The sequence below is a fragment of the Hemitrygon akajei genome, chromosome 11 (genome assembly GCF_048418815.1).
Source record: "Hemitrygon akajei chromosome 11, sHemAka1.3, whole genome shotgun sequence".
Lineage (NCBI taxonomy): Eukaryota > Metazoa > Chordata > Chondrichthyes > Myliobatiformes > Dasyatidae > Hemitrygon > Hemitrygon akajei.
The window spans coordinates 3,189,155-3,214,448 of NC_133134.1; the positions used below are offsets into that span (position 1 = coordinate 3,189,155).

Consider the following 25,294-nt stretch of genomic DNA (forward strand, 5'->3'; position numbering starts at 1 on the left):
ACTGGCACCTCCCAGTCTCCACCCACTGACACCTCCCACCCTGCACCCACTGACTCCTCCCACCCTGCACCCACTGGCACTTCCCACCCTGCTCCCACTGACACCTCCCAGTCTCCATCCACTGACACCTCCCACCCTCTCCCACTGACACCTCCCACCCTGCTCCCACTGACTCCTCCCACCCTGCACCCACTGACACCTCCCACCCTGCACCCACTGACACCTCCCACCCTCTCCCACTGACACCTCCCACCCTCTCCCACTGGCACCTCCCACCCTGCTCCCACTGACACCTCCCACCCTCTCCCACTGACTCCTCCCACCCTCTCCCACTGACACCTCCCACCCTGCTCCCACTGGCACCTCCCACCCTCTCCCACTGGCACCTCCCACCCTGCACCCACTGACTCCTCCCACCCTGCACCCACTGGCACCTCCCACCCTCTCCCACTGGCACCTCCCACCCTGCACCCACTGACTCCTCCCACCCTCTCCCACTGACACCTCCCACCCTGCTCCCACTGGCACCTCCCACCCTGCTCCCACTGGCACATCCCACCCTGCACCCACTGACTCCTCCCACCCTGCTCCCACTGACACCTCCCACCCTCTCCCACTGGCACCTCCCACCCTGCACCCACTGGCACCTCCCACCCTGCTCCCACTGACACCTCCCACCCTGCTCCCACTGACTCCTCCCACCCTGCTCCCACTGGCACCTCCCACCCTGCTCCCACTGACACCTCCCACCCTGCTCCCACTGGCACCTCCCACCCTGCACCCACTGACTCCTCCCACCCTGCTCCCACTGGCACCTCCCACCCTCTCCCACTGACTCCTCCCACCCTGCTCCCACTGGCACCTCCCACCCTCTCCCACTGACTCCTCCCACCCTCTCCCACTGGCACCTCCCACCCTGCACCCACTGACTCCTCCCACCCTGCTCAAACAGGCACCTCCCACCCTGATCCCACTGACTCCTCCCACCCTCTCCCACTGGCACCTCCCACCCTGCTCCCACTCTCTCCCACTGGCACCTCCCACCCTGCTCCCACTGGCACCTCCCACCCTCTCCCACTGGCACCTCCCACCCTGCTCCCACTGGCACCTCCCACCCTGCTCCCACTGGCACCTCCCAGTCTCCACCCACTGGCACCTCCCACCCTGCTCCCACTGACACCTCCCACCCTCTCCCACTGACACCTCCCACCCTGCTCAAACAGGCACCTCCCACCCTCTCCCACTGGCACCTCCCACCCTGCTCAAACAGGCACCTCCCACCCTCTCCCACTGGCACCTCCCACCCTGCTCAAACAGGCACCTCCCACCCTCTCCCACTGACTCCTCCCACCCTGCACCCACTGGCACCTCCCACCCTGCTCCCACTGACACCTCCCACCCTGCTCCCACTGGCACCTCCCACCCTGCACCCACTGACACCTCCCACCCTGCTCCCACTGACACCTCCCACCCTGCTCCCACTGGCACCTCCCACCCTGCACCCACTGACACCTCCCACCCTGCTCCCACTGGCACCTCCCACCCTGCTCCCACTGACACCTCCCACCCTGCTCCCACTGGCACCTCCCACCCTGCACCCACTGACACCTCCCACCCTGCTCCCACTGACACCTCCCACCCTGCTCCCACTGGCACCTCCCAGTCTCCACCCACTGGCACCTCCCACCCTGCTCCCACTGGCACCTCCCACCCTCTCCCACTGGCACCTCCCACCCTGCTCAAACAGGCACCTCCCACCCTCTCCCACTGGCACCTCCCACCCTGCTCCCACTGGCACCTCCCACCCTGCTCCCACTGACACCTCCCACCCTCTCCCACTGGCACCTCCCACCCTCTCCCACTGACACCTCCCACCCTGCTCCCACTGACTCCTCCCACCCTGCACCCACTGACTCCTCCCACCCTGCTCCCACTGACTCCTCCCACCCTGCACCCACTGACTCCTCCCACCCTGCACCCACTGGCACCTCCCACCCTGCACCCACTGGCACCTCCCAGCCTCTCCCACTGGCACCTCCCACCCTGCTCCCACTGACACCTCCCACCCTGCTCCCACTGGCACCTCCCACCCTGCACCCACTGGCACCTCCCACCCTGCTCCCACTGGCACCTCCCACCCTGCTCCCACTGACACCTCCCACCCTCTCCCACTGGCACCTCCCAGTCTCCACCCACTGACACCTCCCACCCTGCTCCCACTGACACCTCCCACCCTCTCCCACTGGCACCTCCCAGTCTCCACCCACTGGCACCTCCCACCCTGCTCCCACTGGCACCTCCCAGTCTCCACCCACTGGCACCTCCCACCCTGCTCCCACTGACTCCTCCCACCCTGCTCCCACTGACACCTCCCACCATGCTCCCACTGACACCTCCCACCCTGCTCCCACTGACTCCTCCCACCCTGCTCCCACTGACACCTCCCACCCTGCACCCACTGGCACCTCCCACCCTCTCCCACTGACTCCTCCCACCCTGCTCCCACTGACACCTCCCACCCTGCACCCACTGGCACCTCCCACCCTCTCCCACTGACTCCTTCCACCCTGCTCCCACTGACACCTCCCACCCTGCACCCACTGACTCCTCCCACCCTGCTCCCACTGACTCCTCCCACCCTGCACCCACTGGCACCTCCCACCCTCTCCCACTGGCACCTCCCACCCTCTCCCACTGGCACCTCCCACCCTGCTCCCACTGACACCTCCCACCCTCTCCCACTGGCACCTCCCACCCTGCTCCCACTGGCACCTCCCACCCTGCTCCCACTGACACCTCCCACCCTGCTCCCACTGACTCCTCCCACCCTCTCCCACTGACACCTCCCACCCTGCTCCCACTGGCACCTCCCACCCTGCTCCCACTGACACCTCCCACCCTCTCCCACTGACTCCTCCCACCCTGCTCCCACTGACTCCTCCCACCCTGCTCCCACTGGCACCTCCCACCCTGCTCCCACTGACTCCTCCCACCCTGCTCCCACTGGCACCTCCCACCCTCTCCCACTGACACCTCCCACCCTGCACCCACTGACACCTCCCACCCTCTCCCACTGGCACCTCCCACCCTCTCCCACTGGCACCTCCCACCCTGCTCCCACTGACACCTTCCACCCTCTCCCACTGGCACCTCCCACCCTGCTCCCACTGACACCTCCCAGTCTCCACCCACTGACACCTCCCACCCTGCTCCCACTGGCACCTCCCACCCTGCACCCACTGGCACCTCCCACCCTCTCCCACTGGCACCTCCCACCCTGCTCCCACTGGCACCTCCCACCCTCTCCCACTGACACCTCCCACCCTGCTCCCACTGACTCCTCCCACCCTGCTCCCACTGACACCTCCCACCCTGCACCCACTGACTCCTCCCACCCTCTCCCACTGGCACCTCCCACCCTGCACCCACTGGCACCTCCCACCCTCTCCCACTGGCACCTCCCACCCTGCTCCCACTGACTCCTCCCACCCTGCACCCACTGACACCTCCCACCCTGCACCCACTGACTCCTCCCACCCTCTCCCACTGGCACCTCCCACCCTGCACCCACTGACTCCTCCCACCCTCTCCCACTGGCACCTCCCCCACTGGCACCTCCCACCCTGCACCCACTGACACCTCCCACCCTGCTCCCACTGACACCTCCCACCCTCTCCCACTGGCACCTCCCACCCTGCACCCACTGACACCTCCCACCCTGCACCCACTGACACCTCCCACCCTGCACCCACTGACTCCTCCCACCCTCTCCCACTGGCACCTCCCACCCTGCACCCACTGGCACCTCCCACCCTCTCCCACTGGCACCTCCCACCCTGCTCCCACTGACTCCTCCCACCCTGCACCCACTGACACCTCCCACCCTGCACCCACTGACTCCTCCCACCCTCTCCCACTGGCACCTCCCACCCTGCACCCACTGACTCCTCCCACCCTCTCCCACTGGCACCTCCCCCACTGGCACCTCCCACCCTGCACCCACTGACACCTCCCACCCTGCTCCCACTGACACCTCCCACCCTCTCCCACTGGCACCTCCCACCCTGCTCCCACTGACACCTCCCAGTCTCCACCCAGCCACTCATTCTAGACTCATCACCTGCAGCCTATTTAACCCAGTTCTCATCCACTGTCCTTGTTCACTTAACAAATCAGTTTGCCTCAACCAGTAGCCCTTCGCTGTCACCCTCCCTGTTGAGTTTTCGTTCCCTCTTGGTTTGCAGCCCATTGTGGCTGTCTACTATTAAAGTGATCATTTACTGCAACATCTTCTCCAATCCTCTGCTTTTGAGTCAAGCTTCCTCTACATTTCCTGATACCAACACCCCCCCCCCAGCAAAGTATTCCAGAGATTCACCCTCCCCACAAGAAGATTCTACACACTCAGTTTTAAATGACTACCCCTCCCTCGTCTTGGAATTTTGAATTGAGATCTGCTGGGGTTCATCTCAGCATCTACTCTGTCCTTTGGTTTGTATCATACGTCAAACACTGAGGTTATAGACTCTGCAGGCTGGATCACGGGCACAACCCCCCTCACATCGAGTCTCATACGTCAAACACTGGGGTTATAGACTCTGCAGGCTGGATCACGGGCACAACCCCCCTCACATCGAGTCTCATACGTCAAACACTGGGGATATAGACTCTGCAGGCTGGATCACGGGCACAACCCCCCTCACATCGAGTCTCATACGTCAAACACTGGGGTTATAGACTCTGCAGGCTGGATCACGGGCACAACCCCCCTCACATCGAGTCTCATACGTCAAACACTGGGGATATAGACTCTGCAGGCTGGATCACGGGCACAACCCCCCTCACATCGAGTCTCATACGTCAAACACTGGGGTTATAGACTCTGCAGGCTGGATCACGGGCACAACCCCCCTCACATCGAGTCTCATACGTCAAACACTGGGGATATAGACTCTGCAGGCTGGATCACGGGCACAACCCCCCTCACATCGAGTCTCATACGTCAAACACTGGGGTTATAGACTCTGCAGGCTGGATCACGGGCACAACCCCCCTCACATCGAGTCTCATACGTTACACTGGGGTTATAGACTCTGCAGGCTGGATCACGGGCACAACCCCCCTCACATCGAGTCTCATACATTACACTGGGGTTATAGACTCTGCAGGCTGGATCACGGGCACAACCCCCCTCACATCGAGTCTCATACGTCAAACACTGGGGTTATAGACTCTGCAGGCTGGATCACGGGCACAACCCCCCTCACATCGAGTCTCATACGTTACACTGGGGTTATAGACTCTGCAGGCTGGATCACGGGCACAACCCCCCTCACATCGAGTCTCATACGTCAAACACTGGGGTTATAGACTCTGCAGGCTGGATCACGGGCACAACCCCCCTCACATCGAGTCTCATACGTTACACTGGGGTTATAGACTCTGCAGGCTGGATCACGGGCACAACCCCCCTCACATCGAGTCTCATACATTACACTGGGGTTATAGACTCTGCAGGCTGGATCACGGGCACAACCCCCCTCACATCGAGTCTCATACGTTACACTGGGGTTATAGACTCTGCAGGCTGGATCACGGGCACAACCCCCCTCACATCGAGTCTCATACATTACACTGGGGTTATAGACTCTGCAGGCTGGATCACGGGCACAACCCCCCTCACATCGAGTCTCATACGTCAAACACTGGGGTTATAGACTCTGCAGGCTGGATCACGGGCACAACCCCCCTCACATCGAGTCTCATACGTTACACTGGGGTTATAGACTCTGCAGGCTGGATCACGGGCACAACCCTCCCCACATTGAATCTCATACGTTACACTGGGGTTATAGACTCTGCAGGCTGGATCACGGGCACAACCCCCCTCACATCGAGTCTCATACGTTACACTGAGGTTATAGACTCTGCAGGCTGGATCACGGGCACAACCCTCCCCACATTGAATCTCATACGTTACACTGGGGTTATAGACTCTGCAGGCTGGATCACGGGCACAACCCTCCTCACATCGAGTCTCATACGTTACACTGGGGTTATAGACTCTGCAGGCTGGATCACGGGCACAACCCCCCTCACATCGAGTCTCATACGTTACACTGGGGTTATAGACTCTGCAGGCTGGATCACGGGCACAACCCTCCTCACATCGAGTCTCATACATTACACTGGGGTTATAGACTCTGCAGGCTGGATCACGGGCACAACCCCCCTCACATCGAGTCTCATACGTTACACTGGGGTTATAGACTCTGCAGGCTGGATCACGGGCACAACCCCCCTCACATCGAGTCTCATACGTTACACTGGGGTTATAGACTCTGCAGGCTGGATCACGGGCACAACCCCCCTCACATCGAGTCTCATACGTTACACTGGGGTTATAGACTTTGCAGGCTGGATCACGGGCACAACCCCCCTCACATCGAGTCTCATACGTTACACTGGGGTTATAGACTCTGCAGGCTGGATCACGGGCACAACCCTCCCCACACTGAGGATGTCTTCAAGGGACAGTGTCCCAGGAGATGGCATCAATCACCAAGGATCCTCACCATCGGGAACCTGATCGTGCCTTTTTCAAGGTGCTACACATGAAGCTGCTAAGAAAGATAAAATCCCATGGTATTACAGGAAAGATGGAGGCTTGGATAGAAGATTGGCTGACTGGCAGGAAGCACAAAGTAGGAATAAGGGGGTCTACTTTGGTTGGCTGCCGGTGACTAGTGTTCCGCAGGGGTCAGATTGGGACCGGTATTTTCACATTACATGTCAATGATTAGGATGATGGGATTGATGGCTTTGTGACCAAGTCTGCAGATACAAAGATAGGTGGTGGTGGGGTGGGGGGGGGGGGGGGGGGCAGATGGTGTTGAGAAAGCAGCGTGTCTGCATAACAACGTAGACAGATTGGGAGAATGGGCAAAGTGGCAGATGGAATATTATATAGGGAAGTGTATGGCTGTACACTTTGGTAGAAGAAATAGGGTGCAGACTATTTTCTAAACGGGACAGAAATTCAGAAATCAGAGGTGCAAAGAGACTTGTCGTGCAAGTTCACCCTAAGGGTTAATGCTGGTTGAGTTGGTGGTGAGGAAAGCAAATGCAATGTTCGAGAGGACAAGAAATACAAGGATATAATGCTGAGACTTTGGTCAGTCGCACACTTGGAGTACCGTGACAGTTTCAGGCCCTTATCTGAAGATGTGTTGGCACTGGAGCGGGTCCAAATGACCATCACCAGAATACCGGGAATGAAAGGGTTAACGTACAGGGAGCGTTTGACGGTGTTGGGCCTGTACTCACTCGAGTTCAGAACGGGAGGCGGGGGTGGGGTATCTCAGTGACATCCATTGAATGTTCAAAAGCCTAGAGTAGATGGGAGAGGGTATCTCCTATGCTGGGGGAGTTTCGGTCCAGAGTGCACAGTCTCAGAATAGAGGGACATACACTTGGAACCGAGGTGAGGAGGAATTTCTTTAGGCAGAGAGTGATGAATCTGTGCAATTAATTGCCACTGACGGCTTTAGAGAACAAATCACTGGGTATATTGAAAGCGGGAGTTGACAGGTTCTTGATCAGTAAGGGCTTCAAAGGTTACGGGAAGGAGGGGGGAGAATGGGGTTGAGAGGGATAAATCAACCATGGTGCAATGGCGGAGCAGACTCAATGGGCTGAATGGCCTAATTCTTCTCATTCCTGCCATTAGGGAGGAGGTTCAGGAGCAGCTTCTTCCCATCACCTGCTTACTGTGGCTGTTAGCAGGGTAAACTGGAGGCGGATAGTGGGCGCTTTTGTACCTGTTAACCGATTCTCTTGGTACACAGTGTTCTCCAGACATTCGTTGCGGTACTGCCACCACCTCCGAACTGTGTCTTCGAACAGCGCGTCGGAAGCAGCCTGGAGGAAAACGAGAGAGGCGCCGTGAAGAGGGATCGTGTCCCGGCTCCGGTAGGAATTTGTACCGAGCTCCGTGTCAACAGCGGGCCCCTGGAGTGCTCAACACCGGGTCCTCGCATTACCCCAGAGCCGTGAAACTGGTCGGAATAAAACAGAGTCGCACAATATATCACACCGCGGACTCTCCGGCACAAACATCTCGACTCCCAGCTGCCGGGAACAAGGTGACCGTCCCTGGGATCCCTGGGCCCGTTGCTGGGTTTGGTGACTTTTACCGTCTCCACTCTGGACCCAATTTCTCACGAGAATGAAAGGATTACCGAATGAGGAGCGTTTGACGGAGATCTCATTGAATATTGAAAGGGCGAGATAGAATGGATTGGAATGGGTGTTTCCTATAGTGGGGGAGTCTAGGACTAGAGGGCACATCCTCAGAATAGAGGAACGTTCTTTTAGAACAGAGATGTGGAGGAATTTCTTTAGTTAGAGGACATTGAATCTGTGGAGGTCAAGCCATTGAGTATATTTAAAGCAGAGGTTGATAGGTTCTTGATTAGCCAGGGTTTCAAAGTTACTGTCGTGGTCCTGGCTGGCAATCCCCCATCCCCTTGATTGGGCCTGAATCCCCTCGTCTGATTCCCAATTGTTCCCAGTTCCATTAATTACAGCACACCTGCTTTCCATCAGGGACTGCAGATACGAACCCGGGAGTCACAGCAATGAGCTGCCAGTTCATTGGTCAATTCTAGTGTGTGTAAACCTCGTTTCCTGATTCCTTAGGACTGTTCGTTCTTAGCTCCGCACCATTCCCTGGATATTCCACGTGAACCTGGTCTCCGAGAAAAGACTCTCCTGGGTATCTACTCCACGTTCGCGACTGTGCTAGCGCCTCTCTACCCTGTCTCCTGCACTCGGGTTCGTCCCCAGTCACGTCCTTGCAACAGTTACAGGGAGAAGTACAGGAGAAGGACAATAAATCAGCCATGATGGAATGGCAGTGCAGTATGTCTGGGCCGAATGGCTTAATTCTGCTCCTTTGTCTTATAGTATACGGTCTGATGGAGGGCGCACATTGGTGCCCTGGCCGGGGCCCTCCTTGCTACTGATCCAAATACTCACGGTGACAGGTTCCACCGCAGAGCCCCGGCGCTGAATAAGGAAGATCCCAATCATATCCCCCAAAAAGAAACCTCAGGCTGGCCGCGGCGCGCTTGCTGTGATCCCGACACTGATATGAGAAGCGGCCAGGAGATGGTGATTGAGGTGAGGATCAAGGACCAAGACAGAAGCCTTTAGAATCAAGTAACACAAACAAACTGCTGGAGGAAGTCAGCTGGTCGATGTTTATATTAAGATCCTTCATCAGGGCTGGAGAGGAAGCGGGAGGACGCCAGCGTCAGGAGAACGAATAGGAGATAGGTGAAGGCAGGTGGGGAGGGGGATGAAGTGAGAAGCCGGGAGGTGGAATAGGATAGGAGAGTGGTCCATGGGAGAGGTGATAGGCAAGAGAGGAGAAAAGTCGGAAAATCGAGCCTCCAGATTCACTAATACTCTTTAAACCCACCTGAACCCCTCCATTATATTCCAGCCTACCATTCTGCGTTAAGGTCCCGGAGTCTCTGAATTCCAGCCTGTTCAGTGTTCCCCGTGTGTGTGGGACAGAATTCACAGGAGCAAAGATCAACTCAGAGTTATAGGCGTCACTTCTTGTTTAAACAGTTCAAGGTTCCCAATTCAGTCTGAAATTCTGTTAAATCAGCGCTGTAAATGTCAAATCCGTCACCGACGCTCACTTTGCACGGCCATGTTCTGTTCCTCCCGTCTTCTCTCCCCAGACTGAGATACTAATGGAAGACACACGGGGTTGTAATGTCACCATAAGATACAGGAGCTGAATTAGGCCGTTTGGCCCATCAAGTCTGCCTCGCCATTCCACCATGGCTGATTCATGTTTCCTCTCGATCGCATTCCCCCGTCGTCTTCCCATAACCGTTGACTCCTTTACTGAATTACAAATGTACAAACATCTGCAGTAAGTATTCCCAATGTTGGCCTCCACAGCCGTCTGTGGCAATGAATTCCACAGATTCACCACTTTCTGGCTAAAGAAATTCCTCATCTCTGTTCTAAATGGACGCCCCTCTATTCTGAGGCTGTACCCTTTGGTCCTAGACTCCCCCACTATAGGAAACATTCTCTTCACATCTACTCTATCTAGATCTTTCAATATTTGATGGGTTTCAATGAGATATCTTCCCCAACCCCACCCCCCCCCCCCACCCTATCATTCTTCTAAACTTCAGCGAGTACAGATGCGGAGTCATTAAACGCTCCTCATAAGTTAATCCTTTCATTCCTGAGATAATTCTTGAGAACCTCCTCTGGACCCACTCCATGCAAGCACATCTTTTGTTAGATAAGTAGCCCCAGACTGCTCAGAATAGTCCAAGAGAGGCCTTATAAAGCCTCAGTGTCATATCCTTGCTATCACAGTCTAGTCCACTCTAAATGAATGCTAACATTGCATTTGCCTTCCTCACCACCGACTCAACCTGCAAGTTAACCTTTAAGGAATCCTGCACAACGACTCCTAAGTCACTTTTAGCACCTCTGAGATTTGGATTTTCTCTCTGTCTGCAAAACTGTCTGTGCCTTTACCAAGGTGCATGTCCATGAACTTCCCTACACCATATTCCATCTGTTACTTCTTTGCTCATTCTCTCAATCTGTCTAAGTCCTTCTGCAGACTCCCTGCTTCCTCAGCACAACCTGCCTCTTCATGTATCTTTGCCCAGAATGTGGCCATGAAGCCATCAATTTCATCATCCAAATTGTTGACCTATAACTGAAAAAAAATAGTCCCAACACCAACCTCAGCAGAACACCGGTAGTCATTGTTAGCCAACCAGAATAGGGCCCCTTTATTCCCATCCTTTGCCTCCTGCCAGTCAGCCAATCTTTTCTCCATGCTAGTACCTTTCCTGTAATACCATGGCCTCTTACCTTGTTCAGCAGCCTCATTTGCTGCACCTTGTCAAAGGCCTTTTGAAAATCCAAGTAAACAACATCTGCTGACTCTCCTTTGTCTATCCTGCCTGTTATCTCCTCAAAGAATTTTAACAGATGTGTCAGGCAAGGCCTTTCCCTTAAGGAGACCACGCTGACCCTGGCCTAATTTATCATGTGCTTCCAAGTACCCCGATACATCACCCTTAATAATGGACTCCATCATCTTCCCAACCACTGAAGCCAGGTTATCTGGACTACAATTTCCTTTTCTTCTGCCTCCTCCCTTAGAGAATATAGTGACATTTACAATTTTCCAGTCCTCCAAAACCATTCCAAAGTGATTCTTCAAAGATTATTACTAATGCCGCCACAATTTCTTCAACTACCTCTTTCAGAATCCTGGGGCGTAGTCCATGAGGTCCAGATGATTATCTCCCTTCAGACCTTTCAGCTTCCTAACAACTTTCCCCTTGGTAATAGCAACTGCACTCTGACACTCTCGAATTTCTGGCATTATTGAAAACTGATGCAAAATCCTTACTTGCCATTTATTTATCCCTCATTACTACTTCCACAGTGTAATTTTTCCAGTGGTCCAATATCCACTCTCACCTCTCTTTTACTCTTTATAAATCTGTAAAAATGGTTTGATATCACATTATTGGCTAAATTACCTTCATATTTCACCTTTTCTCTCCTTGTGACTTTTTAGTTGCCTTCAATTGGTTTCTGAAAGCTTCCCAATCCTTGAACTTCCCATTATTTTTGTTACAGTATATACTTTCTGCTTTGCTTTGACTTACCCTGTCACCCATGGTTGCCTCATTCTCCCTTTAGAATATTTCTTCATCTTTGGGATGAATTTATCTTGCACCTAAATGCCCTATAGAAACTCCAGGCGTTGCTGGTCTGCCATCATTCCTAATAGTGTCCCCTTCCAGTCAACGTGGTCAGCTCCTCTCTGATGTAATCTCTCATCTCCTCTCCTCTGACTTTATCTTCTCCCGCTCAAATTGAACAGGTCACACCTTCCCCAGAAGAGATCACAATAATCTGGAAGTCTAGACCCTGCGCCCTGCACCCTTTCCAAATCAAGCGGGCTAAATCAGATGAGGGTAACCGGAGGGTCTTATACCCCGGTGAGATAGGGACACGCCAATCAGCTCTAGTGACTGGGCGGATGAGATCTACAGTGAGATCCAACAGCCGGAAAGGCGACTCTGCGACCCCTCGTGGAAGTCACGGCCATTTACTGCAACCAAGGGAGTGATGACTTCTTGTAGCAGAGTGCACCTGGACTTCCGAGGTCGAGAGAGCGGAACGGCTTTGTCATTTAAAAATTCTGCCGCGCAGATTTCCTGCCATCGTCCGAGATGCTGTCAACCAACATACAACCAGGAATAGAACGTACTGGAAACACTTAGCGGGTCAGTCAGCAACTGCGGAGAATCAACGTTTCAAGTTAAATACCCTTCATTATGACAGGACTTGAAGGATTAACTCTTTCTATTTCTGCAGATGCTGCCGGACCCGCCGAGTGTTTGCAGAAGTTTGTTTCTGAACAAATCTCTCAGCAGATTGGCTGTGAACCGGCAACCTGTGGATTCAGCTCCAGCGCCCACCAACTGAACGAGGATGACTTTGTTTTCATGGAGCCACGCCGGCCATTCGGCCCAACCGGTCCATTCTAACCAATGTACCTATCTGAACGAGTCCCATTTGCCCGCATTTGGCCCACCCGAGCGTAACCTCTCCTCTCAGCATACTTTCCCAAATGCCTTTTAAATGTTGTAGTTATACCTGCTGTAGTTATACGTTGGAACAGAACTTTCAACTCTGTCAGCCTGAGCAGTAACAAGGTCGTGCTAACCGTTACACTACTGTACGAGTCCCGTTTGCCCGGATTTGACCTACATCCCTGGAAACTACTCCCCCACCCCCCCTCCACCATACCTGCGCAAAAGTCTTTTAATCGTCGTAGTTACACTTGTATGTACAGCCCACTGCCCTCTCTGAATAACATGACACTTTCATCTTTCCCCTAAATCTGCGCCCACTAATTTTGGTTTCCCCTACCCCGTGGATACTGGATGACTGGATATGTGGCCGGACTTCCAGCCCGAAGTTGTCCATAGTCCGGATTGGAACAGCCATGCCAACACCACCCCTGCCGAGTTTGGGAATGAAGAGCCTGCCGTTTCCGTGACAGATACAGGCGGCCAGATTTACACCTGCGAAACCGGGATAGGCACGAAACTAGTACTGACCATCTGAACGGGCTATCCCCAAGATCCGAGTGCCCACTTCTCCTCGGCTGAAGCTCCAACAAGATCCTCATGCGAGATCCCATCAAACAGGAGAGAGAAGCGCCCTGGCCACGGGGCGATATTGGACCCTCACACTGTAACCCACCGACGCCCAATTCTCAGCGAAACCCGACTCGGGATTCTCCGGCGTCTGAAGTCTATAAGCCAAACTTTCCGCGAATAAAAACTTCTCCGCAAAAGTTGATCAGCGATTCGCAGCTTCAGATACCAACACCGGGTCCCCGGGGAGGATGAGCGAATGTTCCTCCCTCTCACCTGCTCAGGGGTGGCAGTCAGAGTTAAGAGAGCGAATGCCGACAGCTTGGCGAGGACGAGCAGATGCCAGCACATCCCGGACATAGTCTTAGCTAGTTCGCTGCCGCAAGGCGGGCGGGCTCTCACCACACCCCCTGAGCGGGAGGCGGCCCCGATCACACTGGCGCTGAATACCCGCCCCAAGCCACCTGCCGCCGGCCCACAGGTGCTCTGTCCCAGACTGGTGCACAACGTGGGCCAGGGGACGGATAAATGGTCACAGAGACCTCATTCCTCAAAAGAGGTCGGGTTGTACTTGAATCCCAGGGGGACCAATATCCTGGCGGGAAGGTTTGCAAAGGCTATTGGGGAGAGTTTAAACTAGAATTGCTGGGGGGTGGGAACCAAACTGAAGTGACGGAGGAAGAGATGGTTGGCTCACAAATAGAGAAAGCTTGGAGACAGTGCGAAAGGGAGGACAGGCAGGTGATAGAGAAGGGACGCGCTCAGTCCGATGGTTTGAGATGTGTCTATTTTAATGCGAGAAGTATCATGAATAAAGCGGATGAGCTTAGGGCGTGGATCAGCACTTGGAGCTATGATGTTGTGGCCATTACAGAGACTTGGATGGTGCAGGGGCAGGAATGGTTACTTCAAGTGCTGGGTTTTAGATGTTTCAGGAAGGATAGAGAGGGAGGCAAAAGAGGTGGGGCCGTGGCACTGTTGATCAGAGATAGTGTCATGGCTGCAGAAAAGGAGGAAGTCATGGAGGGATTGTCTACGGAGTCTCTGTGGGTGGAGGTTAGGAACAGGAAGGGGTCAATAACTCTACTGGGTGTTTTTTATAGACCATCCAATAGTAACAGGGTCATCGAGGAGCAGATAGGGAGACAGATTCTGGAAAGGTGTAATAATAACAGGGTTGTTGTGGTGGCAGATTTTAATCCCCCAAATATTGATTGGCATCTCCTTAGAGTGAGGGGTTTAGATGGTGTGGAGTTTGTTAGGTGTGTTCAGGAAGGTTTCTTAACACAATATGTAGATAAGCCTACAAGAGGAGGGACTGTATGTGATCTGGTATTGGGAAATGAACCTGGTCAGGTGTCAGATCTCTCAGTGGGAGAGCATTTTGGAGATGGTGATCACAATTGTATTTCCTTTAGCATAGCACTGGAGAGGGTTAGGAACAGACAAGTTAGGGGAACGTTTAATTGGAGAAAGGGGAAATATGAGGCCATCAGGCAGGAACTTGGAAGCATAAATTGGAAACAGATGTTCTCAGGGAAACATATGGAAGAAATGTGGCAAATGTTCAGGGGATATTTGTGTGGGGGTCTGAGTAGGTACATTCCAATGAGACAGGGAAAGGATGGTAGGGTACAAGATCTGTGGTGTACAAAGGCTGTTGTAAATCTAGTTGTAAAAGAAGAAGAGCTTATGAAAGAATAAAAAAAACTAGGTAATGATAGGAATCTAGAAGATTATAAGGCTAGCAGGAAGGAGCTAACAGAAGAGGTCACAATTTTAAGGTGCTTGGAAGTAGGTACAGAGGAGATGCCAGGGGTAAATTTTTTACACAGAGTGGTGAGTGCGTGGAATGGGCTGCCGGTAACGGTGGTGGAGACGGATACGATAGGGTCTTTGGGTAACCCTAGTAATTTCCAAGGTAGGGAAGTGTTCAGCAGAACTTTGTGGACTGAAGGGTCTGTATTTTGCTGTAGGTTTTCTATGTTTCTAAAAGATTGTAGGGATGACTTGCAGTGGACTGAAATACTTGAGAATGTAGACATTAAGGAAGAGGATGTGCTGGAGCTTTTGGAAAGCATCAGGTTGAATAAGTCACCGGGATCAGACGGGATCTACCCCAGGCTACTGTGGGAAGCGAGGAAGCAATGAGGGTGGGAGAGGTTCTGGAGGATTGGGTGTTGTGGATGTTGTTCCCTTATTCAAGAAAGGGAGTAGAGATAGCCCAGGAAATTATAGGCCAGTAAGTCTTACTTCAGTCATTGGTATGTTGATGGAGAAGATCCTGAGAGGCAGGATTTATGAACATTTGGAGAGGCATAATATGATTAGGAATAGACAGCATGGCTTTGTCAAAGGCAGGCCATGCCTTACGAGCCTGATTGAATTATTTGAGGATGTGATTGAACACATTGATGAAGATAGAGCCATAGATGTAGTGTATATGGATTTTAGCAAGACATTTGATAAGGTAGCCCATGCAAGGCTTATTGAGAAAGTAAGGAGGCATGGGATCCAAGGGGACATTGCTTTGTGGATCCAGAACTGGCTTGCCCATGGAAGGCAAAGAGTTGTTGTAGATAGGTCATATTCTGAATGGAGGCCGGTGACCAGTGGTGTGCCTCAGGGATTTGTTCTGGGACCCTTACTTTTCGTGATTTTTATAAATGACCTGGATGAGGAAGTGGAGGGATAGGTTAGTAGGTTTGCTGATGACACAAAGATTGGGGGTGTTGTGGATAGTGTGGAGGGCTGTCAGAGGTTACAGTGGGACATTGATAGGATGCAAAACTCAGCTAAGAAGTGGCAGATGGAGTTCAACCCAGATAATTGTGAGGTGGTTCACTTTGGTAGGTCAAATATGATGGTAGAATACAGTATTAATGGTAAGAGTCTTGGCAGTGTGGAGGATCAGAGGGCTCTTGGGGTCCGAGTCCATAGGACACTCAAAGCTGCTACGCAGGTTAACAAGAAGGCATACGGTGCATTGGCCTTCATCATTCGTGGGATTGTCTTTAGGAGCCGAGAGGTAATGTTGCAACTATACAGGACCCTGGTCAGACCCCACTTGGAGTACTGTGCTCAGTTCTGGTCGCCTCACTACAGGAAGGATGTGAAAACCATAGATAGCATGCAGAGGGGATTTACAAGGACGTTGCCTGGATTGGTGAGCAAGTAGCGATGTACTACACACAGCGCTGAAATAACGACACGCAGTTGGTAAGTCGTTTCGAGACTAGTTTATTCAAACTTCGCGGCGCTGGCATTTAATCCCCAGCGCCCGCCCTCCCCGGGCGGAAATGACGTCAGAGGTGCATGACCAAAGTCTCCCCCCTCGCGCTGGCTATTCCTGCGCAGAAAGTGGGTCGCCACATAACCCCCCCCCCCCCCAGAACCGGCGATATACCCCCCAATGTCCTCAGTCTGGATCAGCCTCTGTTTGGGAGGTCTGCCTCTGCGCCGCGGTGCCTGAACCTCGACCGGCTGCGCCAAGTCCACATGGGCTGGTTTGAGTCGGTCCACCGTGAAAACCTCCTCTTTCCCCCCAATGTCCAGAACGTACGTGGACCCGTTGTTGTTGATCACCTTGAACGGGCCCTCGTACGGCTGCTGTAGCGGTGCCCGGTGTCCGCCCCTTCGTACAAACACAAACTTACAGTTCTGCAGGTCTTTGGGTACATGGGTCGGGGTCCGTCCGTGCTGTGAAGTCGGTACGGGGGCCAGGTTGCCGAGCCTTTCGTGTACTCTGTCCAGGACTGCTGCGGGTTCTTCCTCTTGCCCCCTTGGGGCTGGTATGAACTCTCCCGGGACGGCCAGGGGCGCGCCGTACACCAACTCGGCCGACGAGACGTGCAGATCCTCTTTGGGCGCTGTACGAATTCCAAGCAGGACCCAAGGAAGCTCGTCCACCCAGTTAGGTCCTCTCAGGCGGGCCATGAGAGCCGACTTCAGGTGACGGTGGAAACGCTCCACCAGTCCGTTCGACTGTGAGTGGTAGGCAATAGTGTGGTGTAGCTGCGGTCCCAACAGGCTGGCCACAGCCGACCACAGGCTGGAGGTGAAGTGGGCACCTCTGTCAGAGGTAATGTGGGCCGGTACCCTGAAGCGTGCAAACCAGGTTGCGATCAGAGCTCGGGCGCAGGAATCGGCAGATGTGTCGGTGAGCGGGACCGCCTCTGGCCACCTCGTGAACCGGTCTACCATAGTTAGGAGGTACCGCGCTCCTCGGGACACTGGTAGGGGGCCCACGATATCCACATGAATGTGGTCGAACCTCCGGTGGGTGGGTTCAAACTGCTGCTGCGGGGCTTCAGTGTGCCGCTGCACCTTGGCTGTTTGGCACTGCGCGCACGTTCTGGCCCATTCACTGACCTGCTTGCGAAGTCCGTGCCACGCGAACTTGCTGGAGACCAGCCGGACGGTTGTCCTGATAGATGGGTGTGCCAGACCGTGTATGGAGTCGAAAACTCGCCGCCTCCAGGCTGCCGGGACGATGGGGCGAGGTTGGCCGGTAGCCACGTCGCACAGGAGGGTCCTCTCACCTGGGCCTACGAGAAAGTCCTGCAGCTGCAAACCCGAGACTGCGGTCCTGTAGCTGGGCATCTCGTCGTCTGCCTGCTGCGCCTCCGCCGGTGCTGCATAGTCCACCCCCAGGGACAGGGCTTGGACAGCTGGTCTGGAAAGTGCGTCCGCCACGACATTGTCCTTTCCCGAGACACGCTGGATGTCCGTCGCGTACTCAGAGATGTAGGACAGATGTCGCTGCTGGCGAGCCGACCGGGGATCGGACACCTTTGTGAACGCGAAGGTCAATGGTTTGTGGTCCGTGATCGGCCTGCCTTCCAAGAAGTACCTGAAATGCCGGATTGCCATATACAGTGCCAACAGCTCCCGGTCGAAAGCACTGTACTTGAGTTCGGGTGGTCGTAGGTGCTTGCTGAAGAACGCCAAGGGTTGCCAGCGCCCCTCGATGAGCTGCTCCAGCACCCCACGGACTGCTGTGTCGGATGCATCCACCGTGAGGGCGGACGGAACGTCCGTTCTGGGTTGCACCAGCATCGCGGCATCTGCCAAGGCTTCCTTGGCTTTAACGAAAGCGGCTGCGGCCTCCTCGTCCCAAGTAATGTCCTTGCCTTTACCCGACATCAGGGTGTACAAAGGGCACATGATACGGGCTGCTGAGGGGAGGAAACGGTGGTAGAAGTTCACCATACCAACAAATTCCTGCAGGCCTTTGACCGTGTTGGGCCGGGCAAAGTGACGGATCGCATCTACCTTGGCGGGCAGAGGTGTTGCCCTGTCTTTGGTAATCCTGTGGCCCTGAAAGTCGATGGTATTGAGACCGAACTGGCATTTGGCCGGGTTGATCGTGAGGCCGAAATCACTCAGGTGGGAGTAGAGCTGGCGGAGGTGGGACAGATGCTCCTGACGACAACTGCCGGCTATAAGGATGTCGTCCAAATAGATGAACGCAAAGTCCAGGTCGCGTCCCACCGCGTCCATTAGCCGCTGGAATGTCTGTGCGGCATTCTTCAGGCCGAACGGCATTCGGAGGAACTCCAACAGGCCGAACGGGGTGATGAGTGCTGTTTTGGGGATGTCTTCAGGGAGCTCTGGGATTTGATGGTATCCCCGGACGAGGTCTACTTTGGAAAAGATTCTTGCCCCGTGCAGGTTTGCTGCAAAGTCCTGTATGTACGGCATGGGGTAGCGGTCTGGAGTTGTAGCCTCGTTCAGTCTGCGGTAGTCGCCGCATAGTCTCCAACCCCCCCGGCTGCTTTGGGCACCATGTGCAGGGGGGAGGCCCATGGGCTGTCGGACCGCCGTACGATCCCCAATTCCTCCATCCTCTTGAACTTGTTGTCCGACAGCATGATGGAGACCAGGTGTGGGGCCGGCAACTTGGCTTCACCCAGGGAGGATGTCTGGAAAGTCTCGGTATGTACCAGTCTTTTCCCTTGCAAGTCAACCAGCAGGCTGTGAGCTCGCAAGAAGTCCGCCCCCAGGAGTGGTTGGGCCACCGCGGCCGGTGTAAAGTCCCACGTGAACCGGCTGGCGCCAAACTGCAGCTGCACTGTGTGGGTGCCATTGGTCCGTATCGTGCTGCCGTTTGCGGCCCTCAGGGTGGGTCCTGGCTTCCTGTTGCGGGTGTCGTACCCCGTCAGGGGCAAGACGCTGATTTCCGCTCCAGTGTCAACCAAGAAGCGGCGTCGCTACTGTTTGTCCCAGATGTACAAGAGGCTGTCCTGGTGGCCAGCCGCCATAGTCATTAGCTGCAGCTGGCCCTGGCCCTGGCCCTTGCAGGGCGGGCGACAACAGCGGGCTTTTGTGCCCCACCGCTGGCCTCCTCACTCCTGCCTCTGCGGCCCTCTGCCGGGCCTGGTCTGGTAATCTGACCGACGGACGCCACGCTCTCCCTCTTGGCTTTCCACAGCACGTCTGCCCGGGCCGCCACCTTCCGGGGGTCGCTGAAATCTGCGTCGGCCAGCAGCAGATGTATGTCCTCGGGCAGTGGCTCTAGGAACGCTTGCTCGAACATGAGGCAGGGCTTGTGTCCGTCAGCCAGGGACAGCATCTCGTTCATCAATGCTGACTACACACAGAGCTAGAGACGACACGCAGTCGGTAACTGCTAACTTTATTTTTTATATTGTAGCGATGTGCTACACACAGAGCTACACATAACTGCTAACTTTATTTTTTATATTGTAGCGATGTGCTACACACAGAGCTACACATAACTGCTAACTTTATTTTTTATATTGTAGCGATGTGCTACACACAGAGCTAGAGACGACACGCAGTCGGTAAGTCGTTTCGAGACTAGTTTATTCAAACTTCGCGGCGCTGGCATTTAATCCCCAGCGCCCGCCCTCCCCGGGCGGAAATGACGTCAGAGGTGCATGACCAAAGTCTCCCCCCGCGCGCTGGCTATTCCTGTGCAGAAAGTGGGTCGCCACAAGCATGCCTTATGAGAATGGGTTGAGTGAACTCGGCCTTTTCTCCTTGGAGAGAAGGAGGATGAGAGGTGACCTGATAGAGGTGTATAAAATGATGAGAGGCATTGATTGTGTGGATGGTCAGAGGCTTTTCCCCAGGGCTGAAATGGCTAGCACGAGAGGGCACAGTTTTAAGGTGCTTGGAAGTAGGTACAGAGGAGATGTCGGGGGTAAGTTTTTTTACTCAGAGAGTGGTGAGTGTGTGGAGTGGGCTGCCGGCAGCGGTGGTGGAGGCAGAAGCGATAGGGTCTTTTAAGAGACTCCTGGATGGATACATGGAGCTTAGAAAAATAGAGGGCTATGGGTAAAGCCTAGGTAATTTCTGAGGTAGGGACATGTTTGGCACAGCTTTGTGGACCGAAGGGCCTGTATTAACATAGAAACATAGAAAACCTACAGCACAATACAGGCCCTTCAGCCCTCAAAGTTGTGCCGAACATGTCCCTATTGTGCTGTATGTTTTCTGTGTTTCTATGTTTCTGGCAGTACCCAATGGGTCGGGCAGCAAATGGGAAAAGGAATCCTGAGGAGAGTTAACCCTTCAGGTTTGATGCCTTTCCGCCAGACTGATGACAGGCGACACACACAGTCAAATCCACACAAATGCCCACATACACACATAGAAAAAAATAAAGGAGAATTGGTTGATGTTGTGTACTTGGATTTTCAGAAGGCCTTTGACAAAGAGGCTGCTTAGTAAGGTGGGTACCCATGGTATTACAAGGAAGGTTCTAGCATGGATAAAGCAGTGGCTAATTGGCAGGCAGCAAAGAGTGGGAATAAAGGGAGCTTTTCCTGGCTGGCTGCCAGTGACTAGAGGAGTTGGGACTGATTATTTTTATGTTTTATGTCAATGATGGAATTGATGGCTTTGTTGAAAAGTTTGCAGACAATATGAAGATAGGTGGAGGGGCAGGTAGTGTTGAAGTAGAGAGACTACAGAAGGTCTTAACAGATTAGGAGAATAGGCAAAGAAATGGCAGATGAAATACAGTGTCAGGAAGTGTACGGTCATGCACTTTGGTATAAGAAATAAAAGGACTGAATATTTTCTAAATGGAGAGAAAAATTTAAAAAACTAAGATGCATAGGGACTTAGGTTGAGTCTGTGGTGAGGAAGGCAAATGCGATGTTAACATTCCTTTCAAGAGGACTAGAATATAAAAGCAAAGATGTAATGTTGAAACGTTATAAAGCACTGGTGGGGCCTCACATGGAGTATTGTGAGCAGGTTTGGGCCTCTTATTTTAGAAAGAATGTGCTGAAGCAGAAGAGAGTTCAAAGAAGGTTCACAAAAATGATTTCAGGATTGAATGGCTTGCCATACGAAGACTGTTTAATGGCTCTGGGCCTAATTCAGGAGAATGAGGGGAGACCTCTTTGAACCCTATCCAGTGGTGAAAGGCCTTGATAGAGTGGAGCTGGAGAGGATGTTTCCTATGGTGGGAGAGTCTAAGACCAGATGACATAGCCTCAGAATAGAGGGATGTCCTTTTAGAAAAGAGATGAGGAGAAATTTCTTTAGCCAGAGAGTGGTGTTTCGGGAGAATTATTTGTCAAAGGCAGCCGTGAAGGCCAAGTTTTTATGTCTATTTAAGACAGAGTTTGATAGATTCTTAGTTGGTCAGGGCATGAAGGGATCTGGGGAGAAGGCAGGATTCTGGGGCTGAGAGGAAAATTGGATCAGCCTTGATGAAATGTGAAGCAGTCTCAATGGGCTAAATGGCCTAATTCTGGTCTTGTATCTCATGGTCTTGTACTCACACACGGACATACACACACACACTCACTGAGACACATACAGACAGACATGCATAAGCACATACACACACTGACATACACATGGACATGCACGCACAGACACTGACATACATAGACATGCACACGTACACACACTGACATACACACATACATACAATGACTCACAAACATATTGACACACACACACACTGATGACAGGTGGATGACCTGGTACACAGACTCAGTTTCTCTCCCCACAGATGCTGCCCAAACTGCTAAGAGTTTCCAGCGTTTTTTAATTCCAGAATTCCGGTGTCTTTGGTTTTCAGCCAGTTACTGGGGTTATTGCGAAGTGCGCACGTACTGTGAGGTACGGGGACAGTGAGACACTTGAGTACAGCATCACAGATTGTATGTTCAGACATCACAGGAGAATTAATTAATTGTTACTCCAAACCCAATACATCACTAAGATGAAGAACACATTGTTAAAAAGACATCATAAGTATAAAAACATAAACTGGCTGATATACAGAGATTGATTGTATATCTATAAAGTTAAGCTAGGCACAGGAGTGTCTGGAGGGGTGGGTTAGTGGGTGGAGGTGTGGAGGGGTGGGTTAGTGAATGGAGGTGTGGAGGGGTGGGTTAGTGGGTGGAGGTGTGGTGGGGTGGGTTAGTGGGTGGAGGTGTGGAGGGGTGGGTTAGTGGGTGGAGGTGTGGTGGGGTGGGTTAGTGGGTGGAGGTGTGGAGGGTTGGGTTAGTGGTTGGGGGTGTGGAGGGGTGGGTTAGTGAGTGGAGGTGTGGAGGGGTGGGTTAGTGGGTGGAGGTGTGGTGGGGTGGGTTAGTGGGTGGAGGTGTGGAGGGGTGGGTTAGTGGTTGGGGGTGTGGAGGGGTGGGTTAGTGGTTGGGGGTGTGGAGGGGTGGGTTAGTGGTTGGGGGTGTGGAGGGGTGGGTTAGTGGGTGGAGGTATTGATCAGCTTTACTGCTTGGGGAAAGTAACTGTTTTGAGTCTGGTGGTCCTGGTGTAGCCTCCTACCTGGGGGGAGGGATACAAAGAGTCCATGAGCAGGGTGGGTGGGATCCTTCATGATATCACTGGCCCTTTTCCAGCATCCTTTTGTATGTCTGTCCTTGAGGATGTGTAGGCTGGTGCCAGTGATGCATTGGACAGTTATGACTACTCGTTGAGCCTTCCTGTCTGCCACAGTGTAGTGATGCAGCTTGTTAGGATGCTCTCTACTGCACACCTCTCGAATGCCATGAGTATAGATGTGCGTCATCCAGCTCTCTTCAGCTTCCTCGGAAAGCAGAGGCTTCAGTGAGATTTCCATGGGTTCTGGAACCGTGACAGATTGTGCGAGGAGTTTGAAGCTGCTCACCTAAGAATTATGTGTGTTGTGCAGTCTGTGTGTTGCGAATGTTGTTGTTTTGCAGCAGCGCCACAGTGCAAAGACATAAAAGTCTAAGGTTTATCCACAGACTCCCTCGCCCACCTCTGTTTGTCTCCCTTTGACCAGCCTGACCTGCTGAGTATGTCCAGCTGACCTTTTTCAATTCTGAATTAAAATGTATTGTGCCATTTTTGCACCATGTATTTTGTAATTTTTGGCTAATTTTTGTCTTTGCACTGTACAGCTGCCACCAAACATCCAATTTCTTCTCTGATTTCTGAATGAACAATGAACCCAAGTACACTACCCCATTATTTTGTTTCTCGGTCTTTGCTCTTTTTTAATTCTGGCATCCTCCCCCTTCCTTTCCACTCCCGGAGAAGGGCCTGGTCCAGAACAACTGTTCATTTCCGTAGGTGCTGTCTGACTTGCTGAGTTCTTCCAACATTTTGTGCATTTTGCTTTGTATTTCCAGCATCTGCAGAATTTATTGTTTATGAGAGTGTGTTGGGTGCCTGGAATGCACTGCCAGGGGTGGTGGTAGAGGCAGATATGATGGAGTCTCTTAAACAGGCACTTGGATTTCAGGAAATGGAAGCATATGGATATTATGTGGGCAGAAGGGATGAAATAAGTTGGGCATTTGTTTAACAATTTAGTTTGGCACACCATTGTGGACTGTACTGCTCTATGTGGACAGGACAGAGAATGTTTCCTGAGCTGAGAGGTCTGGAATTCAGGGAATACAACCTCAGAACAAATTGTCTGGCAGCATCTATTGATAAGAATAAACAGTTGACATTTCAGGTTGAGATCTGCCATCACGACTAAGATACAAATTTGAGAAGGTTCATGGTGGTCCTGATGAAGGGTCTCGTTCTGAACATTGACAGTTAATTCATTTCATAAATGCTGCCTGATCTGCTGAGCTCCTCCAACATTCTGTGTGTTTTGCTCTGGATTTCCAGCATCTGCAGAATCCCATGTTTGTGTTAATGGTGGTTTCACGGATTTGCGCTGTTCCCCAGTGCAGTGCTGCCATCTAATGGCACATCAGAACTCTGGCGGCAATTGACATCCCAGCTGGAGAAAAGTGCACAGGGATATACAGACCATGTCTAAAACCTGCTGTATTCAATGGCAACGTGACTCCCCCCACCCTCCCCTGCAACCAGAAGTACTACCTGCTCTTTCTTTACAAGCAGTCAGCCGGCAGCCGGTTATAAAGAATTCAGACCAGGTAATGTCAATGAAAATAAATCTATATTGGGCATGAACATTCCAATGTGCTTTACAAGAACTCTAGTAAAATTTGACATCAAGCCACACACAAGGAGATTTGGGGAAAATTACTATAACCTTGGTTACTTGAAGGAGGCAGAGTTAGTAGAGAGGTAGGTAGGATAAACTTACAACTTTTTAATTTTAACTGACAATGGAAGCTTTGTGAATAGATTTTCATTTTAGACAATTCCAGAATTTCGGATCCAAGCAGCTGAAGGCGGGGTGACTGCTAGTCTGAGGGAGCAGCAAAAACTAGAGTGAACGTGATTACAGAAAAATAGCACTGGGATCCTCAGGTGTGTGTGTAAGGCTTTAAGTGATAATGTAGGGAGACTTTGAATGACACTTCACAGTGAGCAGTAAAACAAGTTATCTCTCAGTCACAGCATAGTTTGTGTCTGCACAACTTAAGGACTCATCTTCCTTTCTCCCTTCCTCTTTTCTCTTTCTTTCTTTTCTTTTTATGTATTTTCACAGTTTGTTCTTTTGCACATTAGTTGTTTATCAGGGTCTGGCATTTTTCATTGATTCTATTGTATTTCTTTGTTGTGAATGCCTATAAGAAAATCAATCTCCGGGTTTCATATGGTGACGTATACGTACTTTGTTAGGAAATTTCTTTGACCATTCCCCATTATTAAAA

General features: G+C 52.7%; 1 protein-coding gene across 4 annotated transcripts in view; it reads right to left on the minus strand.

Moving 5' to 3' along the window:
- Nucleotides 1-9,870, minus strand: part of LOC140735233 (glucagon-like peptide 1 receptor) — a 43,628-nt gene extending 33,758 nt beyond the window's left edge. Inside the window, exons 1-2 of one of the 4 annotated variants that reach the window (XM_073060056.1) lie at nt 9,485-9,870; nt 7,821-7,920 (exon numbers count right to left, since the gene is read on the minus strand). Coding sequence is in view for 2 of the 4 variants with exons in the window: in XM_073060054.1 (XP_072916155.1) it covers nt 7,821-7,920; nt 9,040-9,093 (154 nt within the window). In the remaining 2 variants the exon portion in view is untranslated. Of the gene's footprint in view, nt 1-7,820; nt 7,921-9,039; nt 9,138-9,484 lie in introns of those variants that run through there. The other 3 variants (XM_073060055.1, XM_073060054.1, XM_073060057.1) reach the window with 3 other exon arrangements.
- Between the last annotated feature and the right edge of the window lie 15,424 nt (nt 9,871-25,294).